The following is a 25,428-nucleotide window of genomic DNA, read 5'->3' on the forward strand; positions in this document are numbered from 1 at the left end:
AGTCACTGGCTTGGTATTGTCAAATTCTATTTTTTGTTTTTAAATGTTGGTTTTGGGTCAGTGAGAAAGTGGGTCACGTTGTTGTGAATTCCACTGATTTTCTTTAACTTCCCTCAGCTCGCTGTACAGCACACAAGTGTGGCATTCAGGGTGACATCACGGAGGAGATTGAGTCTGTGACACAGTAGCTAGATGGGAATACAGGATGGTAGATAACAGATTGCCCACAGCCAAATCCTACGTTTGGGAGAAGTTTGGTATGCTTGCATTTTTAGACTGCAGTTATCCGCTGTGACTGACTTCAAAATAAACACATAACGTTCTGTGTGACTGAGTCTTTGTGCTATGTTTGTACTCGCAGGTAACAGGTGGATAATGGCTTTGATTTTTGAAGGGTGGGGGTGTCTGGATTCGAGATGTGGGGATACAGATGTGACTACTGGTCGGTTTTGTAAAACTGGATCAAATAAGACTCTGGTTTGCTTTGTGTGATGTGCCAAACAAATGAGAGAAAGAAAAACAGTCAGCCTATGCTGACAATGTACAGCTGTACAGCTAGGCTTTGGTTGAACATACTTCAATTCGACCAAACATGCGTGGATAAATAGTGGCCTTACATGGTTAAAAAAAAAAAAAAGTGGCGTTTTTCCAAAGGGCTGTTTTATAATTGTTGAACTTGTGAAGAATTTGTGAGTTGTTTATAAGTAAACCTGTTTTGTCGACTGTCACACTGAGATAATAAGCAGAGCCAGTTGTGAGAAACATGTACTGCTGACCACCTCATGTAGTCTAAAGAGTGCCTCTAAAGTCTGGACAGAAAATGGCAAAAATGCATACAGTGGATCTCCCGCTCTTTGAATTGTTACGTTCCCGAGACTTAAGGGAGTAATTGAGTCGGTCATAATATTGTCTATTTTTAACACTAAAAAAGACTGGATTATGCTGAGCATTGAAGTGCCACAGTAGGATATGCGGCTCGCTCCACCCCCTCCAAACCCTCCTGCTCCTGCACGTTGTCGCTCGATTTTGGGTCAACATTTGCAATGAAAGTGTAATTTCTAGCTTAGATTCAGCTTCAGAACCCTCCTTGTCTCTCAGTTTCCATTGTTTGCTCGCATTGAAGGAAGTTGCATGGAAGCACAAGTTTTAAACAGTAAATATGCCTCACACACTTATTCAACGATTTTAAATTGTAAAATGCATAAGTACTCACCACTAATAAACGGCAATAAAAGCTGATGAATAGAACAAATGGACTCTGAGGCACGGTCTAGCCTTTAGCCTGGTCAGTGCTTACGCCTGTTGTGTGGCTGACTCCAACTCCTTCTAAAGCGGCTAGCAGTGGTGCATGGCTGTGCTGCTCTGCAGGCCGCTCTGCTAACTGTCTGAGCAGGCGATTCTCCAAGCCAGTGCTTGCCTGTTGTAATTTCAGTAACGATTTCCGATCATATTTCACTTGTGTTCACCTTGCTGCAAGTTTTAAGGGCCGGACTGTAAGAAAGTCCCGTGCATATGCAGTATTGGTTGTGTTCTCTTGTTTGTTGTCCTTCAGGGAGCATCCCCAGAGTTCAGCAGTCTCACAGGAAGAAACTATTCCTCAGGTGCTTTGTCCTGCTCTCCGATGATCTGCAGCCTCCTTCCTCATGGAAGCGGAGCAAAAAAAATTGGCCCTTTTTTTACATCCGGAAGTAAAGATGTCAGCAATAGAAAGAAGGCTTCTCTCGAGAACCTTTTGTGAAGCCATCACACCCTGTGCGCAGCTGCCGTGCCACACAATGTGCTGGAGCAGAGAACAATCTCCAACCATCAATCTGTAGAACTGTGTTAGGACTGAGCCTCATAGACCAGCGTTCTTCAGTACCCTCAGGAAGTAAAGGCGCTGACATGCCTTCCTAACCAAACCGGAGACAGGTGAGGTCTTGGTTGAGTTAGCTGCATAGGTACGTGAAACCGGAGGCCACATCCACTTTTTTAAAATCATGCAGCCTCTGGAAGGAAAACACTCTGGCTGAAGCAAATATTGTACATTTTTGGATTATATGGATACAAGCTGATGTGCATTCTCTGTATGCTTCCAACTATACAGCATACAGCATGTGATGAAATTGAGCTTCACTGTTTGTCAGTGTTAACAGTGTCTTCTAGTGGTCAATAAGTATAATGACATGACTCAACCATTCCTCATAGATGCTCGGTTAAGATGCAAGGTCAGATATAATGAAACGTATAATTTACAAGTTTGGAAATAGAGTGCGGCCGTTTATCACAAGGTGAGTGTCATATATGAAGGACATAGCTTCCTGGATGGGAAAAACACATTTCAGAAAGCGGCTTAGATGGAAATAGCAGCCTTTTGCTTGGCAAGCTGCAGTGACGTGCAGCGCAGCACACGCTGAAGCAATCAGGTATTATTGTCCATGCACAGAGCTCTCCTTGCACTTAACTTGTCAGGCTTGTTGCCTCCAATCTCACAATTCGTGACATCTTCCCCCCATAGATCTCTTTTGTTTTTGTTTTTTTCCTCTTCCCACATGCATGAAGGGAGGAGGACCAAGGTGGCCACAATTTTGACACAAATGATGTCCAGTGGATGCAACAGGTGCAGGTGGCTTTTGGGCATGATGGTTGAATGTATAAAATAATCTATGTGCAATACCCCAAATAAGAAAATATTGTCATAATGTACACAAATTATACTGGTTTGACTGTGAATGAATGCATAGCAAACAGAAATGTTGTCCAGTTTCCAGGACACACAAATATCAGTTTTTTGTTGCACTGTTTTATTTGTTACATTGTTGATATTGTTATATCCACATTGTTTACAAACTCAGGCAGTAAGTCCTTGGACACAGGAAGTCTTTGGAGGATTTGAATGAGAGCCAATAGTGGTTTTTGCTTTTGATTATTTTGCACTATTTACTTTATTTTGCTCCAGAAGTTGTACATAACAACATAATTGTATTATTGTGTTGATGTTGTTACATTGGTCAAATGCTCACAAATGAGTTTGTTGATGAAAATAAATGTTTTTTTTTGCCTACATTTTGCAAAAATTGAATTATTGAATTTCAAGTGAAAAGTATCTGTATCGGCGTTATGTGCTGTGTCAGTCCGGACTTCAGATGCAGAGGCCAAAAAACGGTTATAGCCGCTCAAAGTACAACAAAGCCAACAAAGGAGAGAGCAGAATTAACTGAAAAGCCAACAAGTCAACACAGGAAAACAAAGAAATGCAGAGCAACTGAACGAACCACTAGAGGATGCTGCAACTATTAAATGTTTAAAAAGTAGAAGTCCAAGCCAGCATGGAAGAAAAAAATGGCATCTCCCGGCTACAAAAAAAAAACAGTTTTAAGTAGGCAGACGGCCAATCAGTAGCCCAGTTGTCCAGCTTCCAACACAAAACAATTTGGTGAAAGCAAGGAGGGGCAAACGTGAAAGGTAACATCAATATCAATTTGCAGTATGGCACAGGCACATAAGAATCCTGCAAAGAAACATGTGTGTTCTATTTTCTTGAAAAATGGAAAGAGGGTGGGCTAGGATTGCCATTTTGCACAACTAAACGCTGCCCTAAAGGTTTGTTTTTGCTTTTGTTTAGCTATTTGTGGGAATAAGAGAATAATTGTTGACATTGTTATATTTATATATTGTTAAATTGCTCACAAATTAGTTTGTTGTTCAAAAAATGCGAGCACAGATCACAAAATCATACAATAATCTGTAAAATGTTCTAGTATAAAGTATCGGCAATACTGGTCCTGTTTTTACTTGGTATCAGATTATCAAAATAAAAAGTATCTTTATCAGTATCAATTTAATTGAAGTAACCTCTGCACATCCTGGATCCCGGTTAAAATTTTAGTTTTGTTTTTGTTTGCCCAAAACATTTGTCGTGTGTTTATTCTGATTATAATCACAATGAACAAATTCAAGAAAAAAAATCACAAAATCATTCAATAATCTTGTAAATATTCCAGTAAAAAGTATAAGTATCGGCAAAACTGGCTCCAGTATTTACATGGTATCGGATTGATCCCAATATCTGCAATATCGCCCACCCTTTGGTGAAAGAGGGATCCTTGCTGGGCTTGTTAAAAAAAAAAAAAAAAAAAAAAAAAGGGATGGCGGGCGGCCAAGCCACGGAACAAGTGCGCCTCCCTTTACTGCTGTTAAGTATTCATAGTTCGGGGTTTGGTCTGTTTTTAAAAAGCCAAGGCAGCTCTCAAGTTGATCAGTCTGCTCTGGAACTTCTGGTGAGAAAGTAGTGCTAATTGAAGGGGGAGTGGAGTGTAAATGCAAAGGTTTGCTCCTGCAGAGGACGTTTTTTACTTAATTAATGTGCTTTTTGCTCCTGTCGTTTAAATTAGATAGCAACACTCTTGGATAAAGACTCTTAAAATCGGATTATCTGATTGAGGCATTGTGTTCATTAGAGCACTTTTCCCCCCTCCTCCTCCTCCTCCTCCTGTGCGCAGTTTGATCTTGACGTTCTAGCAGAAGACAAGACGTCTGAAGATGTTCGGGAGTTTTTGCCTCTTGGTGACATTTCTCTCGGGACTGTCCGGCTGCTTTGGCTCGTACGTGCCGTGCGAGCCGTGCGACGACAAGGCGATGTCCATGTGTCCTCCGATCCCGAGCGGCTGCCAGCTGGTCAAGGAGCCGGGCTGCGGCTGCTGCCTCACATGCGCGCTGTCCGAGGGCCAAGCGTGCGGCGTGTACACGGGGACGTGCGCGCAGGGTCTCCGCTGCCTGCCCAGGAGCGGGGAGGAGAAGCCCCTGCACGCCCTCCTCCACGGCAGGGGAGTGTGCACCAACGAGAAGGGCTACAAACCAGCGCACCCACCAATAGGTAAGCCTCGCACATTCATGTTAGGATCAATACATATGGCGCGCACACCGCGGGGTCTGATATAAAGCTGTTTAATCAATTAATTAACCCACGTTATTGATTATTCCCCCGCCCCCACTATTTGATCCTCTATCCAGATGGTGCTGCAATCTAAAAAAGTTGCTCCCTGACGGACCGTTTGTTTGACAGATGGCAGCCTATGAGGTGTCATCTGATTTAATTTAGCGCCTTGGAGCTTCTTATGTCTTCTCTCATGCAAGTTGCACGCCGGAATACCGCATAATGCGCGTGGCTGTAATGATGATGCTTTATGAATGCGTCCACAAAGAGTTTAGAACAGCAAAACGCTCCACTGCTGCTTTACTGCTGCTTGTTAATCTGCTGTGAGCCGCTAGACGCCTCACTCATGGGATGGTCCCCGCTGAGATGAGCCTCCTCTGCGGGACACTGGCTGTCAAAGTGGGGCTGCAAATCGATCCAGGACTCAGCTATACTTTATCGTATGTTTATTGTAAGGAACAGACCACATTATAGGTGTTTGTACACATGACAGACAGAAGTGGGTCCTTAAGTGTGATTCTGTTGCTACTGCTGTAAACCTACTAGTATTTTATTCTGACCCCCAATGTCTGTCACTTTTCCCTTGTCTATGCTGTTCATCAGGGTCACCAACCACTGGTTCGGCTCAGTCCATGAACTAGTACTGGGATGCGTACATTTAAAAAAAAAAAAAAAGTTTATTATAAAATATAGTTGAAAATAACATTAGAACAGTAATTTACCGATAAGTTAATGTCTCAGTAATGACTCAGACGTCAATGTTGGGTGCACGTGATCACGTCCTGGGCCGAGGAGGGGGGTGGGGGGGGATGCAACACAAGCCAGCCTGTTGGCTCAGAAAGGTTCTGGACCGCGATGCTACATGAGTCAAGTAACTTGCCTAGGTGATGACATGAAAGCTATTAAAAGTCATAGACGAAAGAAAATGAATGCTTTTCATCACACTTTTGAGTCGCGTCTAAGTGCGTTTTAAAAGGCAGGCTTTGCCTTACGGAGTCACATTACCACTAAATCTTTATACCCGAGGGATACAGACAGGGAAACAAGACAGGGAGTCGGACAAAGGCAGAAAAGCAAGTTGAGCTCTGGGTTTAAATCATGTTAAGGCATTTGTGAGAGATGGAACAGGTCTGTCACTCCGGCTTGTGGATGAATAGTTTGGTCGGCACATGCATTGTGGCTACAAGGCTCATTGTAGGCCACAATTTGTCTCATTGAGGATTTGGATGGATCAGTAGGGTATGTACGCCATGCATGCCACTTGCATTTATTTTGCGTGTTTTCAATGATTTCCTTTCTTTGCAAACTTTTTTTACATTTTTTTTTTTGCTAAGACCCCTCAATGCACGTATCCTCTGTATTAAGCTTAACTCCGTAACTCTAAAAGCAAGTTGTCAAACTTTCCCTTAGAGTTATGAAGCCAGTGCAACAGTCCCCACAACATACAAGTGATGCTTCCCAACTACTATTAAATTTCAGCGACATGCGTACAGAACACAATCACAGACACTACACAGAGAGGGAACATGACTTTTTGTTGGCTCACAGATCACTGCAGGTTTTCTGGCAGTCCGTTTATTGCGTGGGCACTCAGTCGCAACGCAGTGATTCAGCAGAATGCCTCTGGCCTTCTCTGTCCTCTAAAAAGCCTTCTGTTAAACAGCTCCATGGATGGGAACTGGCGAGGCAAGCGTCTAGTTTCTTGTGGTGTGGGGTTGCAGCTGTGTGTATGCTATACAAGCTGAGCAAGGTAAACACAGGGAAGGGGAGCTCAAGTGTGCACAACACTCAGGAGACCATGACAGCAGCAGCCTTCTGAATGGTGGGCCCAAACAATGGGAGTGGGGAAATGTTGCAGTCCAAAATTTGTAAGTAATGAATCCTCACTGATACTCTGCATCTGGGCTCATGTCCCGGCAAAGCATTAATTAATGTTTTGTCGCACTGTGGCCTAAAGTTCTGTCTGAATTGTAAGTCATGAGACATGCTCAAACTTAGTTAGGCCTACTGGAGTGATACAGCGCCTGCAAAGCATGCCAGCAGCTATGACTTCATGGCAGCAGGCCCCTCATCCTTCAAGCTTCTGAAAGGACTTTTAGTTCCAACAGATTGCACTTTGCCAAGAAACAAAAGATGATTCGGCAGTGGTTCCAAAGCCAGGATGCTTAACCCACATATAAACGGAAATCCATCAAAACCTTGTGTCTTTACCGACAAGTAACTGACAATCACAGTTTGATTGGTACTTTCAAGATGAGCGATGCCTCCAAAGTCACATAAAACAGCGCTAGAAGTGCCGTCGTGCATGACATAAGGTGGCACGTCATGTTGTTCCTGACCTCACGAGGTCTCACATATGTTCCGTTTCTTATATTTCTACACGTTTTTTCGGTATGTTAGATGGAGTTTGTTTACCTTGACGTGTCTCGATCCTGGTCCTGAATCCAGATCCTGCAGTCGTTGTCACCCTTCTGAGGAAGACGGCAGATGACAACTAAAAACTCCATCTATTGCACCTAAAAACATGTCTGAATACAAGAAACCGAACATATATCCAACAAAACAAACCTTTTCAAGCTCACAAGATCTCAGTTCAGCAAACATCTGATGCCTAACTCTGCAATTGCTTAGATTTTTCACACAGAAAGGAAATGCCGACCTGCAAATAGGTGTCAATATTGCCGTAGTCACGCGGTTGTGATCAGTGTGTGATGAGTATATATACTGTATATCGATATTAACAAATGTATGAATGAAATTCACTTCTAATAATACTCCGCATCATTCAATGCATTACTCCATGGCCATTATGACTGGTTGTGCAAATTGTAGGATAGTTAAATTACTATAACTAAGGAGCAACAACAGTAAGCTGTGATGTTTCACCCTGACCGTTTCACCCTGAAAATGATTATTTCCGGGGCTTTTTTTGTAATATTTTAAAAGGTTTCAAAACATGAACAAAACTGTGTGGTCTGCGTTGAACTTGTGCTTTTCTTATATTTTGCCCAACAAGTGTTAGCCTGAGGTTTACACAAATGTACTAAACGCAGCATAGCCAACTGTAATGCAATCGCTTCTCTACAGTTACATTCGAGGTGCACACATGCACGTGGACAGCATGTGTGTGGGTGAAGGAGGGGGCACGTACGCGATAAGAACAGATGAGAAATTGAACCCTATAGAGACAGAAATGAGAAAAATAAATGTTAATAAAATAACAATAGACTTGTTCTCTATAAACTGTGTCCTTAAATTACTTATTCTGGCACTACATATATTAAAACGCAATTAAATGAACTTGTGTGTGCTTTATGTTGACCATAGCCACCACTGGGGCACAGGGAGAGAGAGGAGGAAGCATCGGTTTGGGCTAGGGTTACTGTAACTGCTGCCTGACAGCGTCATGATGGACATGCAATGTGGCTGTCCATCTGTCTCACCTTGAGCAACCAAGAAATGTGCAGTGAAAGCTTAGCATACTGCTCCAAGTTATTATAGGTTACTCGGAAGGTCATCGGGTTCATATTCAAGTGCATGAAGACTATAGGAGAAAAGCCTGTAAGTCATGGAAAATGTCATGCCAGAAAACATATACATAAGCTCTGACTTTGATATTGAGTTACGTTGTCATCAAAGGGACACACTACACCACTGGAGCTGACACGCATGAGTGCCCAGCAAAGCCATACAGTGGTATTTGCTCGACTCAAAATCCCGCATTTGCACTGAAATTGTTGATATCACTGATGCAAGAAAAACATGCCGTTTCTAAACAATCCAGCGTTTATTGCTTAGCAGTTTGTCCATATGTTCACATTTAAAGGTCTGTATGAGACATGAATCTGTTCCAAATGGTCAAAGACCAAAACGTACAAAAAACAAATACCATTTTCATATCAGAAATTAATCCGTTGCAGACACCCGAAAGTATTCACACAAAACACATTTTATAGTGAATTAATTATAGTATTACATGCGTCTGTTATGTGTTGCTGTTAAACCATTCCCCGTTGCAACCTGTGTTGAAAGTTCCTACCTCTGCATTACAAATGTACTATGATGCTACCGTCGTACTTTGTTTCTCACCTTCTTCAACAAAGTTCTGGCATGAAAAAATAAATAAAGCACGGGAAAAAAAAAAGCACAGACACCTTTAACACTCACAATATGCAGTGCGCACAGCGCAGTGTTTGAAATGAGGAAGGTATGAAACAGATGCAGAGTTCTGTGTGCGTTTTATGAACAAATAAACCACTCACCCGCTCATAATAAAGATGATTTAATGATTCCCTGGCTGGAATCTGTCTATAGTGTCCCAACTCTAAAAGAAGCACTATCAATTCTTCAAAGAGACTGAGTCATCAATGCGTGGATGTTTTGTTTGAGTACTTGACTAGTTTGTTAGCCGCACTCTATGGCCGTACGATAACCGAGGCAGTGTAGGAAAACTGTGACTTTTTTGTGGCGATCGTTTTTGCCGAAAAACAAGTCCTACAAAAACCTGGGCTTCCCAGGATTTAAGATGTCAACATGGGTAAAAAAACACAGTTACCTATTTCACTTCTGACAACTCTATGACATTTTTTTATCATAAAACTGTAATTTTACGAACTTCCCCACTAGGTAAAACATCACTCTCTATGGCCATGTGTTCTAGTTATTTGCAAACAATATTAATCACAATCTTTCACAGTCTTACATGCACAAGTTAGGGATTTAAGGAATATTTTATTTTTAGACATCACAAGATAATTAGACATTAAATGCCTCCCGTGCGTATTAAAATACAAAAATATGACGTTACAAAAAAGTCTTTAAACTGTGGTGTGCTGTTTATGCTCTACCTCGTGATATCACATTGCTTTGTTGCACCCAGTAATTGTCTTGCGGTGACAGCTAACCAAAAAAGAGGTTTTGTCCGTCAATGTAGCTCATTAAAAACCCAAACATAGATGTGGGAAGAGACCTCAGACCAAAATTTGGAACGTCGAGCAGAACAGCAATTCACATTCCTCTGATAAAATCCTCATGACATACAACATAGAGTGATCATTTATTTGCAGCTGTAGAAAGGTCCAAAAGTTTATTCCATCAAGCCGTTTTCCTTCTTGAAATATCTTACATCCTCTCATATGTTGTGTTTGACAATTTTTTAATCATCGGATTGTTCTTGCGTCCTGGTTTCCTGAATGCGTGGCATAAATAGCTACGATTCTGTGTGAACAATGCGATTCTGAAGGTATTTCCTGCAACCTGTGACGTTGACTTCAGTAAACAGGAATTCATGCTAAGAGGATATACCGATTTAAAACGTTGATTTCCGTTGAATAACTTAATATTAGATAAGACACAATTTAGTTGAAATAAAGCTGTTTCAATTAGTCTCTGCTAAGATGTGTGCCAGACTTTGTGCACAGCAGGTTTTGTGGAGAGGAGGGCGTAACCTGTTGGCTGCTTGGAACAAAACCACGACTACATAATTAAAATGTTATGTCACTCTTTTATTTTATCCCAGTGATGAAAAAAAAAAAATCACCATTCTAAATTGTCAACATTCTTTTCCAGCTGCTATAACAATTTTTCCGTGGTCATCAGGACCTCAGTTTCACTATGCACCTTCCGTGCCACCCAGAAACTGCAGGAATATCAGGCCTTAGGCTCAAATATTAAATAGGCAGACTAAGGCTGAAGGATGGTTTTCTAGCATCACACTTTATATGACACAGGCCCTCCGGCTCATTTATCCCTATAATTATCTTGTCCCACCTCTGTTGAGATTAAACAGCAGTCTATTCACTGCTTGCTTGCATCTTGAAAAGATGTAATTTCAGATGCTGATCTGAGACTGGCTTTATCAAAGGCCGGACATAGCGTGGTGTAACTCAGGGAATTCCAATGGAAGGTGTGAGACTCTATTGTTATGTGGCCACCTAAATTGTATTTCATGGCACCAATGATCCCGGAAAGACCATCATCCAAAACAGGCATGGTTTATCAGTGATGCTCTGCGTGGGTTATTTATGAAGCATAATTATGTGCAGATGTTAATTTTTAAACAGAGACGTATCAGGTGCACCTTCTTGAGCTTCTTCTGTCCTAATTGAAATCTTGAACTCAAGTGGACGGGAAGATGGCAGCACGGCTTTGGGCTCAAGTGAATGGTGGCGAAGCACATGACTTGGCTCACCTGGCATCTGTCCAGTGCTTGGCTGCGTTTCAGGGGTTAAAATATGGACCCTCTAAGCCTCCTTTAAAAGCTGGGCACCTGAAGCATGGAGGAACTGGTATGAGCTGCTCATCAAAGAGCCCACCCTGAAAAGATTTGATAAATGTCACAAAATTGTCAACATAAAGTCTATCGTATCGGGTTGCAATTGAAGATTATATTCTAAATCCATTAATCTGAAGCTTGTTTCGATTAATCGAGTAATCGATTAGGTTCTAGATGGACCGAATCATTATGAAGCAAACACAGTTAGTGGTTAGGTCCACAACATATTAGAAAAGAGGCCAAAATGTTCATCACTGTTTGCCAAAGTCAAAGCTGATGTGTGTGAATATCTTGTTTTGCCTCAAACACAAAGATAATAGGTCTGCTTTCATGGATGACGACGGAAATGTAAAAAAATGTAACATCTGAGAGGCTGAAATCGGAGGCTATTTACATTTTAAAATAAAAAAACAATCAAATACCAAAATAGTTGTCGATTAATTGGATAATGAATTAATCATTGATGCATTGATTAATTGTTGCCGCTCCAGTGTCATGTATACAATACTGCCAAAGTGTTCAAACTGAACTACGCATTCAATTACAAGCTGTAATTTTACGTCTGATTGCACAACCCATTCCGGACCAGACCTCGGTTTTCAAACGTCCCAGTTTTGGTATGATTCGGCAACGATTTCGCCAAAATTCGTCGTAGACTGTCTCGGTTATTGTACAATATTGCACTTAACACACTGTTGTATTTCACCCTTTGGCACGTTTAATCTTTTGGTATTAATAAAAATGTGACTCGGGCTCAGTCGATATGGATTTTTTGGGGGTCGATGACGATTCCACTATTAGGGCATAAAAAATTCCGATAACCAATATATCAGCCGTTTTAATTTTTACATTTTTCAGGCAAATATATCTGATTTTGATGGCTTAAATACAGTTACAAACACTTGTTACAAAGACATACATTCAAGGGAGAACATTGCACTATTTTAAAATACATTTGCTATCAGAAATTGTGTGGAACAGAGGCAGCATATGAAGAATTTGAACATAAAACAAAAAAAAATAATGTGCAAAAAGTCAGTAAACCTCTGGGAAATAAAATCATGCAGTCTTTATGAATTAAGACATTTACTTTCACTTTCATTGTCTAACAGAGGTAGGCCATAGTGCAAAAAGTAGAACTTTTTCAGTAAACATCTATTCTCCAATAGGTATAATCGGCAGATTAAATTAATTGTTTGGGCCCTAATCATTTTTAGGAAAAACACCACATTACCTACATTTTATTAGTGAAAAATAAGTGTGAACATCGGCGTTAACCGACCATATTTTGGCAGATTACCGATTATTCTCTTTTGGCTATAACGGGCCTGATTAATCGGTCGGGCCGCAATGTGGATGGAGTTACACAAAAGTTACACAAACTAGTCCGTTTGCTGCCTCAACAATAACTTCCATCCTGGCGAAGAAATAAGAAATGAAGGAAGCAAATTTTGCGGAAGGCGTATAGGTGAGATCACAAACAATCTGTCCGCTCCTCGCCGTCTTCTCAACGAGTCATCATGAAAGGTAAAAGTAATGTGAAATGTTCATTTATCCATTTTATTCATCATTTATAATTATTACAATTTTTCTGCAAGTATAACTATAATTATTCTCTATAAAATCCACTTTTTGTTAATATTTTGATTGTCTTGGACAAATGATTGGATTTACATTATTGCCCCTGGGAAAAATTGCTCCGTGTAATTTTTAGTCAGAAACCCAGGTGCCACTGTGTTTGGTAAGATAACACAATGTGTCCCAAAAGGATTCAAATATACAGCAAAAAAATGAAGTAAATAAAAGTAGTCATGAACGGTATACATAGGAGTGCTTGTTGGACGTATTTATATTCAGCAAATAATAGCGCGGTAGTCTGGGAGGGAGACACAAGGGCACATCTAAACACAAACCCAAGGCCTGCCAAGTCATGAGTTGTGAGATTAATTTCAAAGAGATGGCTGTACAGAAGCCAAAGACCCATTTCCGGTAATCACCTTCTCCCCCTCCCCTGCTAGAGACTCCAGACACTCAAGCTGTGTCGGGGCTCTTTGAACATCAGAACCTCGTCGTTTGTGTCCCTGCTACCTTTCCCTAGGAATAGTCAGCAAAGTTAGCAACTTGTTAATACATAGTTTGCGAACGCGTTGTCTCACTTCCATGCCCCTGTACGCGTATGGAGGTTGATTTGTATTTCAACAGCAGTTGGCCTACAGTCTGCAGCCAACATTCCTCTCTGGTTCAGTGCGTCTGGCCCTTTGCACCACAGCGGGTTTCCTTGTCAGATAAATATAACCGGGGTCGTCCACTGGCATCATAGCTTCAGCTAGTCCAAGCCCCTACAATAACTCAGTACTTGTGGTACAACTAAGCTGGAGGGGGGACGGAGGGTTTCTTTTTGTGGCGTCAAAGCACCTCTGGTGGGGGTCTTGGCTTAGAGAGGCTGAGCTCTAAATACAGGAGGGGGTGTAGAAGGAGGTGGTATGCTCAGGATAAGGGACCCCAACCTATGGATATCCTACCAAGACACGTCCTCCAATCTTAAATATCTTCATTGTTATGATCACTTGCTCAATCAAGAGCAGTCCAGTAATCAGACAAGTACTGCAATGTGCAGTAAGTTACAGAAAAAGTGATATTTTTATTTTTAAAAACGCTGTCTCCACAAAAGGCATTAGAAAATGACAGTCTGACAGTCCCTTGATAGCATATGATGCAGTTTATTTGCACAACATACCGAGTATGGTAACTTTATTCAGCGATCAATCGAGATGCCTTATGAGCTGTTTAACACTGTTTATCTGCGTTTGACGGCAGATTTCGCTGAGGACTATTTATTTGGAAAGTTTTGTGTCAGCTGTAGTTTGTCAGCTGTTGATTGTGCCTGGGCCTCTCCTATGTAAATAAACAGAAGGCAGCAATTGGTAGCACAAACACAAACAGACGACACCTGCTTATGTGTTGGTATGGCAGCACACGCTCGCTACTGTCACTGCACTTTTGACACTCAAAACTGCATAGTTCGTTTGATTTCTTTTCAGGGTTAGAAAGACATTTCAAACATAAATTAGACGGCAATATTGATTTCAACAGCAATATATTGTATTTACAGTATATACATCCTTGGTTAGCATTATTAATCCATTCCAGAAGGTCCAACTGTAACCAAAAAAAAACTATTTGTCAACACGTCATCTTCAATGAAAGCAAAAGTCATCTTACAGTAAATGTTCATTTATCCCTTTCATTTGTAATTTTGCAGTTAGTATTGTTTTATGCATGTAAAACTGTAATTCTAGACTTGTGGCGTAACTGTGTTAGTTAACTAGCAAGGAACTAGAGTCAACCGCTGATGACATCGCAGACTGGTGACGGAGTTCACTTCTGGTTCCTGTTTCCATGTATTAACAAGCTAATGGGCTGCTAGCAAGGACGTTTTGTGACATAAACACATTAAGAACACAGTTGGCCTCACGCAGTGTATTAATAACATGACGACGTGCACCATAGTGTACGCTAGTCAGAAAATGTACTCAAACGTAGGTAAAATGTTGGCGTAATTTTCGGCGTTAACTGAAAAACATGCTAACCGAGGTTCTACTGTAGTTCATTTGCATTGCAGCATTTCTGTTCAGTTTCAATCCAGTGGGTTTTAGAAATTATAAACCTGCTGATTTGCCTGTTAACACAATGACAGCGTAACAACCCAAATCTCGGAATATAAGACGACCGCTCTTTTTTAACATATGTTTTTGGGGGAAAAATGAAAATCATGTAATCAATATTAAGTGAAATAACTGGTAGACTACTATGAAAAATTATCACCATTGCCTTAAAATGGCATCATAAGTCCTCCTCTGTTGTTGACTACCGTGCCCAACCTTTGAGGCTGTTTGCGTTAAGTACTCTGGTTCGGACCAAAATTTAAAGGATTTGTCATCAGTTCCAAGGTTGTGCAGTAAAAACAAAGATAGCGTAAATATAAAATAAGAACATGAATTGGGCAGCTTTCGTAAATTACTTCGTGACGTAACTGAAATATTATTCTGTGCAGCACTTTGGACCACTGTGCTGGATTGGATTGGAAATATTTCAAACCAAAATGCCTTCTGCTTGGAAGAATACATTGTTATATTCTGCTATTTCTACCAGCTCAGATTTTCACATAAATCTTCTACAATATATTATGCACAATATTATAAAAATTTTAAAAGGACAATATAATATACAGTCATAGCCAGAAATTTTAGGAGTGACTTTTGTGATCCCATAAAAATTCTGACAATGTTAAGATGTTTCATATGACTTTTAGAATTTGATTATGGAGGGCAATCATTGATTAGCGAGTTTAAATAAACCAATAGCTGATCACGACGAGGGAGCAATACGTCAAAACGTGTACTTGAATTAAAAGTCGTAATTTTTGGGAAAGTAAGTTGCGGAAAAAATGTGAATGTTATGAGAATAAAGTCAAAATATTATGGGAATAAAGTTATACTTACGAGAAGAAAATTTACAAGAAGAAAGCTGAAATAGTTGGAAAATGAAAACCAAAAACATCAGCAGAAATGGAAAAAAACTGTACTTCAATTTTATGAGAATAAAGTCAAAATATTAAGAGAAAAAAGTTTTGGAAAATTCCATTCATCAATTTTCTATGCCGCTTATCCTCACTAGGGTCGCGGGTATGCTGGAGCCTATCCCAGCTGACTTCGGGCGAGACACACTCACATTCATACCTATGGACAATTTAGGGTTGCCAACCTAACATGCATGTTTTTGGAATGTGGGAGGAAACCGGAGTACCCGGAGAAAACCCACGCACGAACGGGGGGAACATGCAAACTCCACACAGAAATGCCCAACGGAGATTCAAACCCAGATCATCCCGATCTCCTGACTGTGTGGCCAACATGCTAACCACAAGGCCACCGTGCGGCCTTTTTTTTTTAGCTTGGGGAAAAAGTGACAATATTCTGAGAATAAATTCAAAATATGATGGGAATAAAGTCAGAATATTACGAAAAGAAAATTTAAGAAGAAAGTTGGAAAAATGAAAAAAAAAGAGCAAAGACCGAAGCTCATACTAATAATACACTTTTTCACCGATATCACAAAGCTGAGGTGCAGTTTTTTTCTTTTACAAAATACCAAAATGGCCCTTGCATACTTTCACTTTTCAGTACGCAGACACCCCTGCCATAAACTGCGATGCAAGGGTTAATACGAGGGCTGATTTGGGAAAATAATCTTAATTGCAATTTTTCCACGAGTATTGTCGTTACGATTTTATATTGGATTGGTTTTAGAGGGTTTTTTTTTATTATTATTTATAACATTATTTGGATTGTCTTTATAATGAAGGATTTTAATATGGTCAACACAAAATGACAGATGCATTTAGAATAAAATATCCAGATTCATAAGATGAGCCTCTTTGCTTGAATTAATTAAATGTTGCATGGTTTGAAATGAAAAACATTTGTATTTGACTCCTCACGTAAGAACATCTGTTGCTCCTATGTATTTATGGGATTTAAGAAAAAGCTGCTGTTTTGTCATGTCACAATATTCATGCTGACGTGCTGACGTGAAGGCACTTTAGACATGGCTGGATGTGAGAATGAAGTGTGTAGGGGACGGGGAGGAGTGTTGTGCTGTTGTTAAGGTAGATTGCAGCCACCAGTAACCTGTTGGTCTTTTAAGCTGCTCTGTAGTCAGGGTTGTTCCCTTTTTAGTGCCTATATATAGTGGTGATAAACAGTGACGGACCCAGAAATTTTTCATTGGGGTGGCCAAGGTGAGACCATTACTTACATGGCGTGGCACTAAATTGACCCCAGAGCTCCGCCACTGCTTTTGGAGTGTCTATTAGACCAATTAATAGCTGAGCAGTGTGCCGAGGACATGTTTTCAATGCACAATTTCTAGATTCTCGTCACATCATGGCGGCCAAACCCACGCAAGGCATAATACGGAAGCGGACGCCTTAACTCTAGACTCCATGGTTTAGATGCCCACCATGCTGCTACACAGAGCTTCCAATATTAACAGATTTACGTGCTGAATCACACTTAAGAATTGTGGTGGCTGGCGAGTGACCAAGGGTGGCCACAGCCACCCCGTAGCTCCGCCACCGGTGATAAAATGTATGATCTTTTCTTGATTGATGAATTAATCTTGGATATTGGATAAAAACAAGGATATAAAAACCTGACAGGAATGTCACGGTTTTATTGTGGGGCTTTGATATGAACTGTAATTGCATCCAGTAAAATGACTTGCAGTGGAAGTCACGACGGATGTGCTGTTTTCAAAATACGCACACAATTTCTGCTACACAGATAATATTGCCAAAGTACAGGAACTTTGGAAGTCCAATAACAATTGTTACCTTTTATGTCCACCACCGTCACGCCCGTTCAAGTGCCTTAAACGTCTTCTGTTTTGCTTCTAACACACACCAGCTGCAAAGCTTGATATCTAAAAATCCTAAAAATGAAATCACAGTAATTGCCAGACGTACATAACACAAACAGTGATGCAAAACACACATACAGTATGAAGAGCTCAGAGTATTAATGAAAGAGGTGATATTCATGAACTACATCTTTTGTGGGGGTTACAGATCGTGAGTCTCGAGAGCATGAGGACACCATGGCCACAGAGATTACAGAGGAGCTGCAGCCAGCTAAAGTTCCACTCCTTACGAAAGACATTGTCAACAGTAAAAAAGTCCATGCAATGCGTAAGGAGCTTAAGAGGAAGCTGGGAAAGCAACGCTCCATGGGCTCCCAGATGGACTACTCTCCTCTGCCCATTGACAAACACGAACCTGAATTTGTGAGTATCAAATACTGGTGAAAGATACTGGCTTCGCATCATCTTAAACTGTTATTTTACTAGGCAGCCACGAGTGATAAAATATTCTACTGCAAAGTTTCTTTGAATAGAAGCTTAAAAGTCACGAACAAGTCAAACAAATACTTTTTGTACATTGTCTCATCTCAAAGGGACCCTGCAGGAGAAAGCTTGATGGGATAATTCAGGGAATGAAGGACACTTCTCGAGTAATGGCTCTGTCTTTGTATCTTCCCAACTGTGACAGAAAAGGTTTCTTCAAACGCAAGCAGGTAAGCGTGTATCACATTTGCCATGTTTTGTACGGTTATTTTACAATCGTTCAAATTTCCCAAAACATGCACCCCTACTGGGTTGTTATTAAACCCCCAAATATGACCCCATAAGTCAGATGGAATTTTAATTTGATTTTTTCATTTAAATTTTAAGAATCTCCCCAAAATTTGGTGCACACTTTGAAGTGTTTAGGTGTAGGTTTTTGGTTCCAGACCCAACCGAGCTAATTGAATTTCTGCAAAGTAGGATGTCGTTGTAGAAATTTTCGTAGATAAAGCATAGAAAACCTGTTCATGACTTTCTAAATACAGTTTTTAACATTATTAGAACCCTGTAGACATGAAATAGCACCCCTATAGTCACCTTTATACTCCTATTATCCTTTGTTTACACCACATTGCGCAGACTACGGGATCACTACAGGGACATGAGACACGGCCGTTGCTGTTATAGCAAGCTACCAAGCTAACCAGTTAGCCAAAACTTACCACTTCCACACGGAATGAGAGAAGAACCTTTTTTTTCCATCCGATCATGTCGGGCCTGCCATGGCTGACTACATGCAGTGTGACGGTAATGTCATCTAACGTCATGTCTCATCAATGTAACATTATCGACGCCAAGTGACCAGATTACTACATGTAATTTTTCTTTCAATATATATTTTTTTACTAATAATAACCAAAAAAACAGTGATCATTCATTAATTAATACATTTTTGAAAACCTGTAATAGAGTGAGGGAGCGATGTTCAAACCGTGATGTAGCGAGGGACAACTGTATCTTGGTTTTTGTTATTATTGGTTCCAAAGGGTCTGACAAAAAACGGAACGTATGAAAACCAAAGCAAAATGTTTCTGATATTGAATAATGTAAATCCAATGAACCCGTTCCAGACACCCAAAAATATGAACAAAAATACATTTTACAGAGAATAATGAGTTTTACGACAACCAACAAAAAATCATACAGTACACACTAATACACAATATAGCTCTTAAAACAAATGCTAATGGGTTTTTTGTTTGTTCAATTGCGAGAGTGAAATAGGAATAAAACAAAATAAAACAACTATCATTAGCATTGTAATGCCTACACTTATATACAAGCACCTATAAATACAGAGCAAAAACAAAAGATATAAAACAATTTTAAAAATCTTATTGGTTCTAAATTTAGCAGCCATTTATCGCCACCTGGAGGGGAGCAGCTGAAACTCAGAAAACAAAGTGTGAGAAGAGTCATTAATAATTCATTACGTCATGTTGTTAACACCCTTGCCCTTTCCACAACACTAGCTTCCTTGATTTCGTCTTTCTTCGCCAGGATGGCTTATTGTTGATGCGTACTTTCCGTACATCCTGGCGAGATTGGCCACGCGGAAGCCATCTTCATACTTTGTGATTTAGCGAGTTCTTTCCTGAATTTAACAGTGTTTGTCACCTTTTTATCAAATTGCTGGCACTTGCAACTTTCTTTGGCCTCATGGCGGGATATGGAACAGTCGCGTTTAACAAAAAAATGCATGGACAGTGAGTCACCAAAGTTTGTTTGGGCACTCATTTTCACGGAAACAAAGGGCAAAGGACTACTATAGTTTGTCTAACATTCTCATTTGAGTTTGCCAAATGAATGTGCCTTCCAGGATACCGTAGTATTGTATAAGTTACTGTAGTATTGCGAGATTTGATGTGGGGCGTGTGATCCAAAATGGCTAAATAAACATGCTATCAATCCTATCAATATACCAAAGGGTAAATACAACAGTCTGTTAACTGAGACAGTGTACGAGAACCAAGGCAACATTTTGGTGACAATTTCAGTCGAAAACCCAATCATACGAAAACCAGGGCCTCCGAAAACTGACTGTATACTGTCATTTATTCCCATCAACTTGCCCAAACTTGTCACACACTAGTTTAAATAAATGGACCAGGGATGGTTTATTTACGTCCTCATACATGAATGAACTATGTTTAATCAGCAGTAGAATTTTGATTTTTTTTGTTACTGTATATTCGGTTTTGCTGTATCTCCCAAACTAACTCTTAACATGATGCACGACTAACTTATTGTGGGCATACGTATGGATGCACTTGCCAGACGCATGCACGTATGCACACCATCCATCGGTTTCACTCAAACTCCTCTTTCCTGCCCCACAGTGCAAGCCATCCCGTGGCCGCAAACGGGGTATCTGTTGGTGCGTGGACAAGTATGGCGTTCAACTCCCCGGGACAGATTACAGTGGCGGAGACATTCAGTGTAAAGACCTGGAGAGCAGCAATAACAACAATGAGTAAAATGGAAAGAAAACGGACCACAATCAACCCCAACCCCACAACCCTAACTTCGACATGACCCGGGGGCCGACATTTCCTCTCTGAATCACACCTTTAATCTCCCTTCACTTCAAGAGTTATTCTTTTCAGATTTTAAGATAGAAATTCAACATGAAAGGACCAGGATTAAGAAGAAAGACTGCAAATTTTCTGACCAAACACTCATCTCCAAATGAGGGGAAAAGTTATAAGGAGGTCTCTCGACAGCAGCGCACATGGGACCCCTTGTGCCAGCTGGGTTCACGGGCTGCATATTCATAAAAATATATGCACGCGATGGATATATTTTTATAACTGGGGGCTTTCTGTGAAGCAGATGTATTCATATACATTGATGTTGTAAAAACAAAGCAAAAATAATTGCATTCAGAACTATTCACAATCGAACTTTGAATTGGCTGAGCTTTTGTATTTGCATTTTCCTGAAGCATAACTGAGACAGGGGTGTGCTGCACCAGTTTTTGGGTATGTGGTTCTGTCCGAGCACTTATAAACAGGGCAATCTTCTTAGACGTGTAACTTCACAAAATAAAGTGAGCTTGAATGCGTGTATGTTTACAGTGTGAATGTGTGTATTAGCCTGCTTTGGTGTATAATGGAGTGAGCCTATTACAAAAAAAGAATGTCATTTTTTTTCTCTCTTGTTTGATTTTGTCACAAGTACTGCTCGTAGCGCTTGAGGTGGTATTGAGACTGTCCTTTTCTCTCATGTAAAATATGTTTTTGGACGTGGAGCGTTTGGCAGCAAAAGAGGAATCAGATCATTACAGATGGATTTATGTATGTGGCTCTTTGACAATGTAGCTAGCCTGATATGCCAACTGTGCCTATTTGAGCAGACACTGCCATGCGGGGTGACAGAGCCAAGCGAGCGCTGACTTAACTGGTGAAATAAAGCAACACTTTTCACCTAAACTTTTGACTTTGACCTTTTGAGTTGAGTGCACAATCAAACTTGCGAGGTCAGGCCGGTTGCTTCTCAGATTCAGTTGCGTGAGGTGTCGTTTTGTACGGTTTTGTTTGAGCTGTTTTATTTGCCTTCAGTGAAGTACAGACAGCCCACATTTTTGAGCCATGTTCCATTTCATCAAGTGGTTTCCACTCAGTACTTGGACTTCAGTGTGATCATGGTGTGTTTTAATCTAGTCATTGAATTGTATTCTTTCCTATAGAAGCAAAGTTTGACAGCAATTTAAAATGTGCTTGGAAAAACAGCTGGAATGGATTCCAATGTGTTATTGTGAATGACATAGGGTGGTCATAAGCTGGAATACCTGACGTTTACCCAGTTTCAACTAGGAGTGTTATCACAACAAACAGGTCAATTTAAATAGAACTGCTTTGTGTCTTTTGTAAAAGTCTCAGTGCCTTCCTATATGCAAATACAGTGGAACCTCGGTTAGCGCCGTTTATCTGTTCTGAAACGCACTCTAATCAAATACATTTTTCCCCATAAGAAATAATGCAAATCCAATTCACCCGTTCCAGACACCCAAAAATGCAGAAAACATTTTTATCTTGATTGAAGACGTGATTGTTGAGAAATATGGGGATGACGAGCAGAGACATCAGAGATAAGAGATATCCACACCTACGACACCTTCATATTTTGCTACGAGTTATTTCTTGAATTCAAAACTGTTTCTCACCTTCGTTATCAAAATGCTGGCACCTGCAACTTCCATTGGCGCCATTGTGGGTTATTTTGCAGCCGTGATCATACGTTACTAGCACGGCTGGATTCACGCAGTGTACCACTAGACTCGCGCCAACAGGGAAATGTACACAAAAATAAGACGTAAACCAAAAAATGCGCCAACCGAGGCACTTGCTAACGCGAGGTTCCACTGTATACCTAAATGTGATGCAACAATGACACAGGTCACATCTTTTTCAGAGCCCCTCATAAGGACGACACTTCCTGTAGTGACAATAAGGGTTAGTTCTTGGATCAGTTGAAGTGGTTGGTGTCAAGGCTATTCTGAATGTGAACTGCTGTATACCTGCAGTCTGTTGAACCTCCATATGATCATTGTTTCATAACCGATAAGCTAAGATTCCTGTAAGCTCGTTTTGTTTTTTTGAATACCAATGTATATGATTGCCAGACGGGGGACTCCAAAGTTTTTATTTTTTTATTTTAGGTAAAACAACAGTTCCCTCTGCTTCAACAAAGGAAACGGTTGCAAATTCGAAAAGGCCTCCAGTTTTGATTACATTATCAAGGCACTGCCCCACCCCTAGCACCCAATCCCCTTTGCCACTTTCAAAAAAAAAAAAAAAAAAGCAGCTTGCACATATTTCAAGTACTCACTATTGATATTGATAAATGACAATGACCTAAGATGTAGTAACATGAAGTCAGTAGAAGAAAAAAAATCTTAATGTTGTTTAATGTTGTGCTTACCTTGTAAAGGTTACTTTGGGTGATATTTTGTTGACAGGGGCTCTGCAGCCCATGCCTGGGACCTCCACTACAGAAACATAGAACAGAGATAATACTCAGCCTCAGGTGTTGTTAAAGCGTCTTTCACAGAGATGAGCGTTAAGATGCGTTGGTGGTGGGGCTGGTATTTTGAGAGGCAGTGACATGGGAAGAGTGACCACCTTGTACAGTGGAAATATTCAGGGTCTAGCCACTTCCCCTACATGGGGTCAGCAACTGCATATCATTAGATACAGCTTGTAGGACAGTTATCGGGAGTCAGTGAAATCTGTGGAATGACACACTACAGCCAGGTTTGGATAACAAAATGCATTTTGTCGACAAAGGATTAAGCGGCATAGAAAATGAATGGCGAGATTTTGTCGACAAAATTCATGTTACTTGGTTTATTCAGCTATGTGAATTCCTGTGTGTCTACAAGTGGTTGGAAGTGGTGAGTTCCTCAGGTTTTTGTTGCAACTCCTTACTGGTTTTAACTCACACGTCATACTTTAGGAGTACAGTAAATACAGGCTTTTCTGAATACATAACCTGTTCTGGATGTAATGAAACAGTACAATTGGTTATCCATATTTGGTGTTCTCTGGCTTGTGAAAAAGATCCCTACGTGGCTGGAGGATGGGGGGAATGGAAATGGTCAGTATTTGGAACGACATAAGACAAATAAGAATAAAACAAAAAAATCAAATTATTAAAGTGAATATCACTGTGTAATATTTATTCAACTTGTAATTTATATGTACTCTTTTAACCTTTGTCTTTTTTGTTATGACAAAGCATTTATTTAAATAAAGTTATGTATTCATTTCTTCATTCTGGTCCGACTTTTTTTTTTCTCTTGTGTTGTATTTGTTGTCGAAATGCGTAGCCTTAGTTCAGGAGTCACCGACCATTTGAAAGCGAGAGCTCCTTCTTGGGTGCCGATGAATGCCAAGGACTACCAGTTAGATACACCCTTCTGAAATAGCCAATTTGCTCAATTTGCCTTTAACTATATGTTGTTATTAATAATAATAATAATTAATCATTTAAAAAAACATAACTATCAATTTGCAACACTTTATTTCTATATTTTTTCTTAAGTGCAAGTGTACACATCACAATGTCCCATATTCACTAGCCGCTAACGTTTTTTCACAAATCATGAATTACTTTGCACCATGTAAGTACAAATAATAAAACATGTAAAACATCGGCGACGCTCTTCTTACCATTGTAGTCGCGCCCCGTTTGAACACCGGAGAGAGTGGAAATTACATCGGTTCCATTCTAGTCTTCACGTAGCATTTTTTCTAGCTAGCATGGTAGCTTGTGTGACACGGTGTGAAATGTCTTTCTGTATTGTGCTGTAAAAAAAAAACCCTTACCTCGCATTCATCATGAAAATGATATGTTTTCTTTATTTTTTCTGAGGGTCAGCCATCTCATTTTCGCTGCACCCGCTAGCTTGTTCCCGCTAGCTTGTTCCCGCCATGTTTGCAAGATCTCCACAAATGCTACATTTTGGTCATGCGCACAATACTGACCTTTGAACTGTACTAGGTCAGAGTTCATTTCCAATGCAGTATTTTTAAAGTGTTTTTTTAAATATATATTGTCAAGTGTGATTTAAACAATAATAGCAACTCAAAAAAATTTGATTAGATTAGCTGGGAACTGCCGCTATTTTTAGAACAGGCTGGCGGGCGACTCATGTGGTCCTTAGGGGCAACCTGGTGCCCAAGGGCACCGTGTTGGTGACCCCTGCCTTAGTTTGTCTTAAAACGCACAGTTTAAAGTCGATTTATCTCTGCAGTAAGCGGTGACTAATCTCCTCGGCTCGAGCTGATAAACCTCTTAGACATGAGTCTGAGACATCAGGACTCGCCTGCAGGATATCATACAGCATGCAGGATGTGACTTTATAAAGCCTTGCCTTGGGGGCAAGTCACCTGGTATTCAGCAACATAGTCAAAAAATTGCACAGGAACAGGAAGTCATTTAACGTGAGTTTGAACTTCAAGGGGAGCAAAACATCTACCGGAACAGGCTGCCTATTCAAAAGATGGAGAAGAGGTGATTTGCAGTCCCGGGGACCCCTTGAAAATATACATCTACTGCCAAAGTAATTAAAGAAGAAATGCAGGGTAAATACACTGAAAAATATCAACTCCACTCTTGTTTTTGCATCCCATCTTTCACATGTATACAAAGGGCTCATATCTCTCAAAAAATATTCACAAATCACTTCTCCTAATCTCAAGATGTTGACCGGTAAGGTTGGGCATCGTTTGAATTTGAAAGATTCTGGTTCCGATTCCTTAGTTTCCATTCC

At 40.4% G+C, this 25,428-nt stretch overlaps 1 protein-coding gene across 3 annotated transcripts in view; it reads left to right on the forward strand.

Moving 5' to 3' along the window:
* Positions 1–23,917, forward strand: part of igfbp5b (insulin-like growth factor binding protein 5b) — a 38,616-nt gene extending 14,699 nt beyond the window's left edge. For all 3 annotated transcript variants that reach the window (XM_054787225.1, XM_054787226.1, XM_054787227.1), the window contains 4 exons: positions 4,482–4,855; positions 17,818–18,032; positions 18,203–18,322; positions 20,492–23,917. In XM_054787225.1, coding sequence (XP_054643200.1) covers positions 4,522–4,855; positions 17,818–18,032; positions 18,203–18,322; positions 20,492–20,629 — 807 coding nt within the window. In that variant the 5' untranslated portion in view covers positions 4,482–4,521 and the 3' untranslated portion in view covers positions 20,630–23,917. The remainder of the gene's footprint in view (positions 1–4,481; positions 4,856–17,817; positions 18,033–18,202; positions 18,323–20,491) is intronic.
* The last annotated feature ends 1,511 nt before the right edge of the window (positions 23,918–25,428 follow it).

The sequence above is a fragment of the Dunckerocampus dactyliophorus genome, chromosome 9 (assembly GCF_027744805.1).
Source record: "Dunckerocampus dactyliophorus isolate RoL2022-P2 chromosome 9, RoL_Ddac_1.1, whole genome shotgun sequence".
Lineage (NCBI taxonomy): Eukaryota > Metazoa > Chordata > Actinopteri > Syngnathiformes > Syngnathidae > Dunckerocampus > Dunckerocampus dactyliophorus.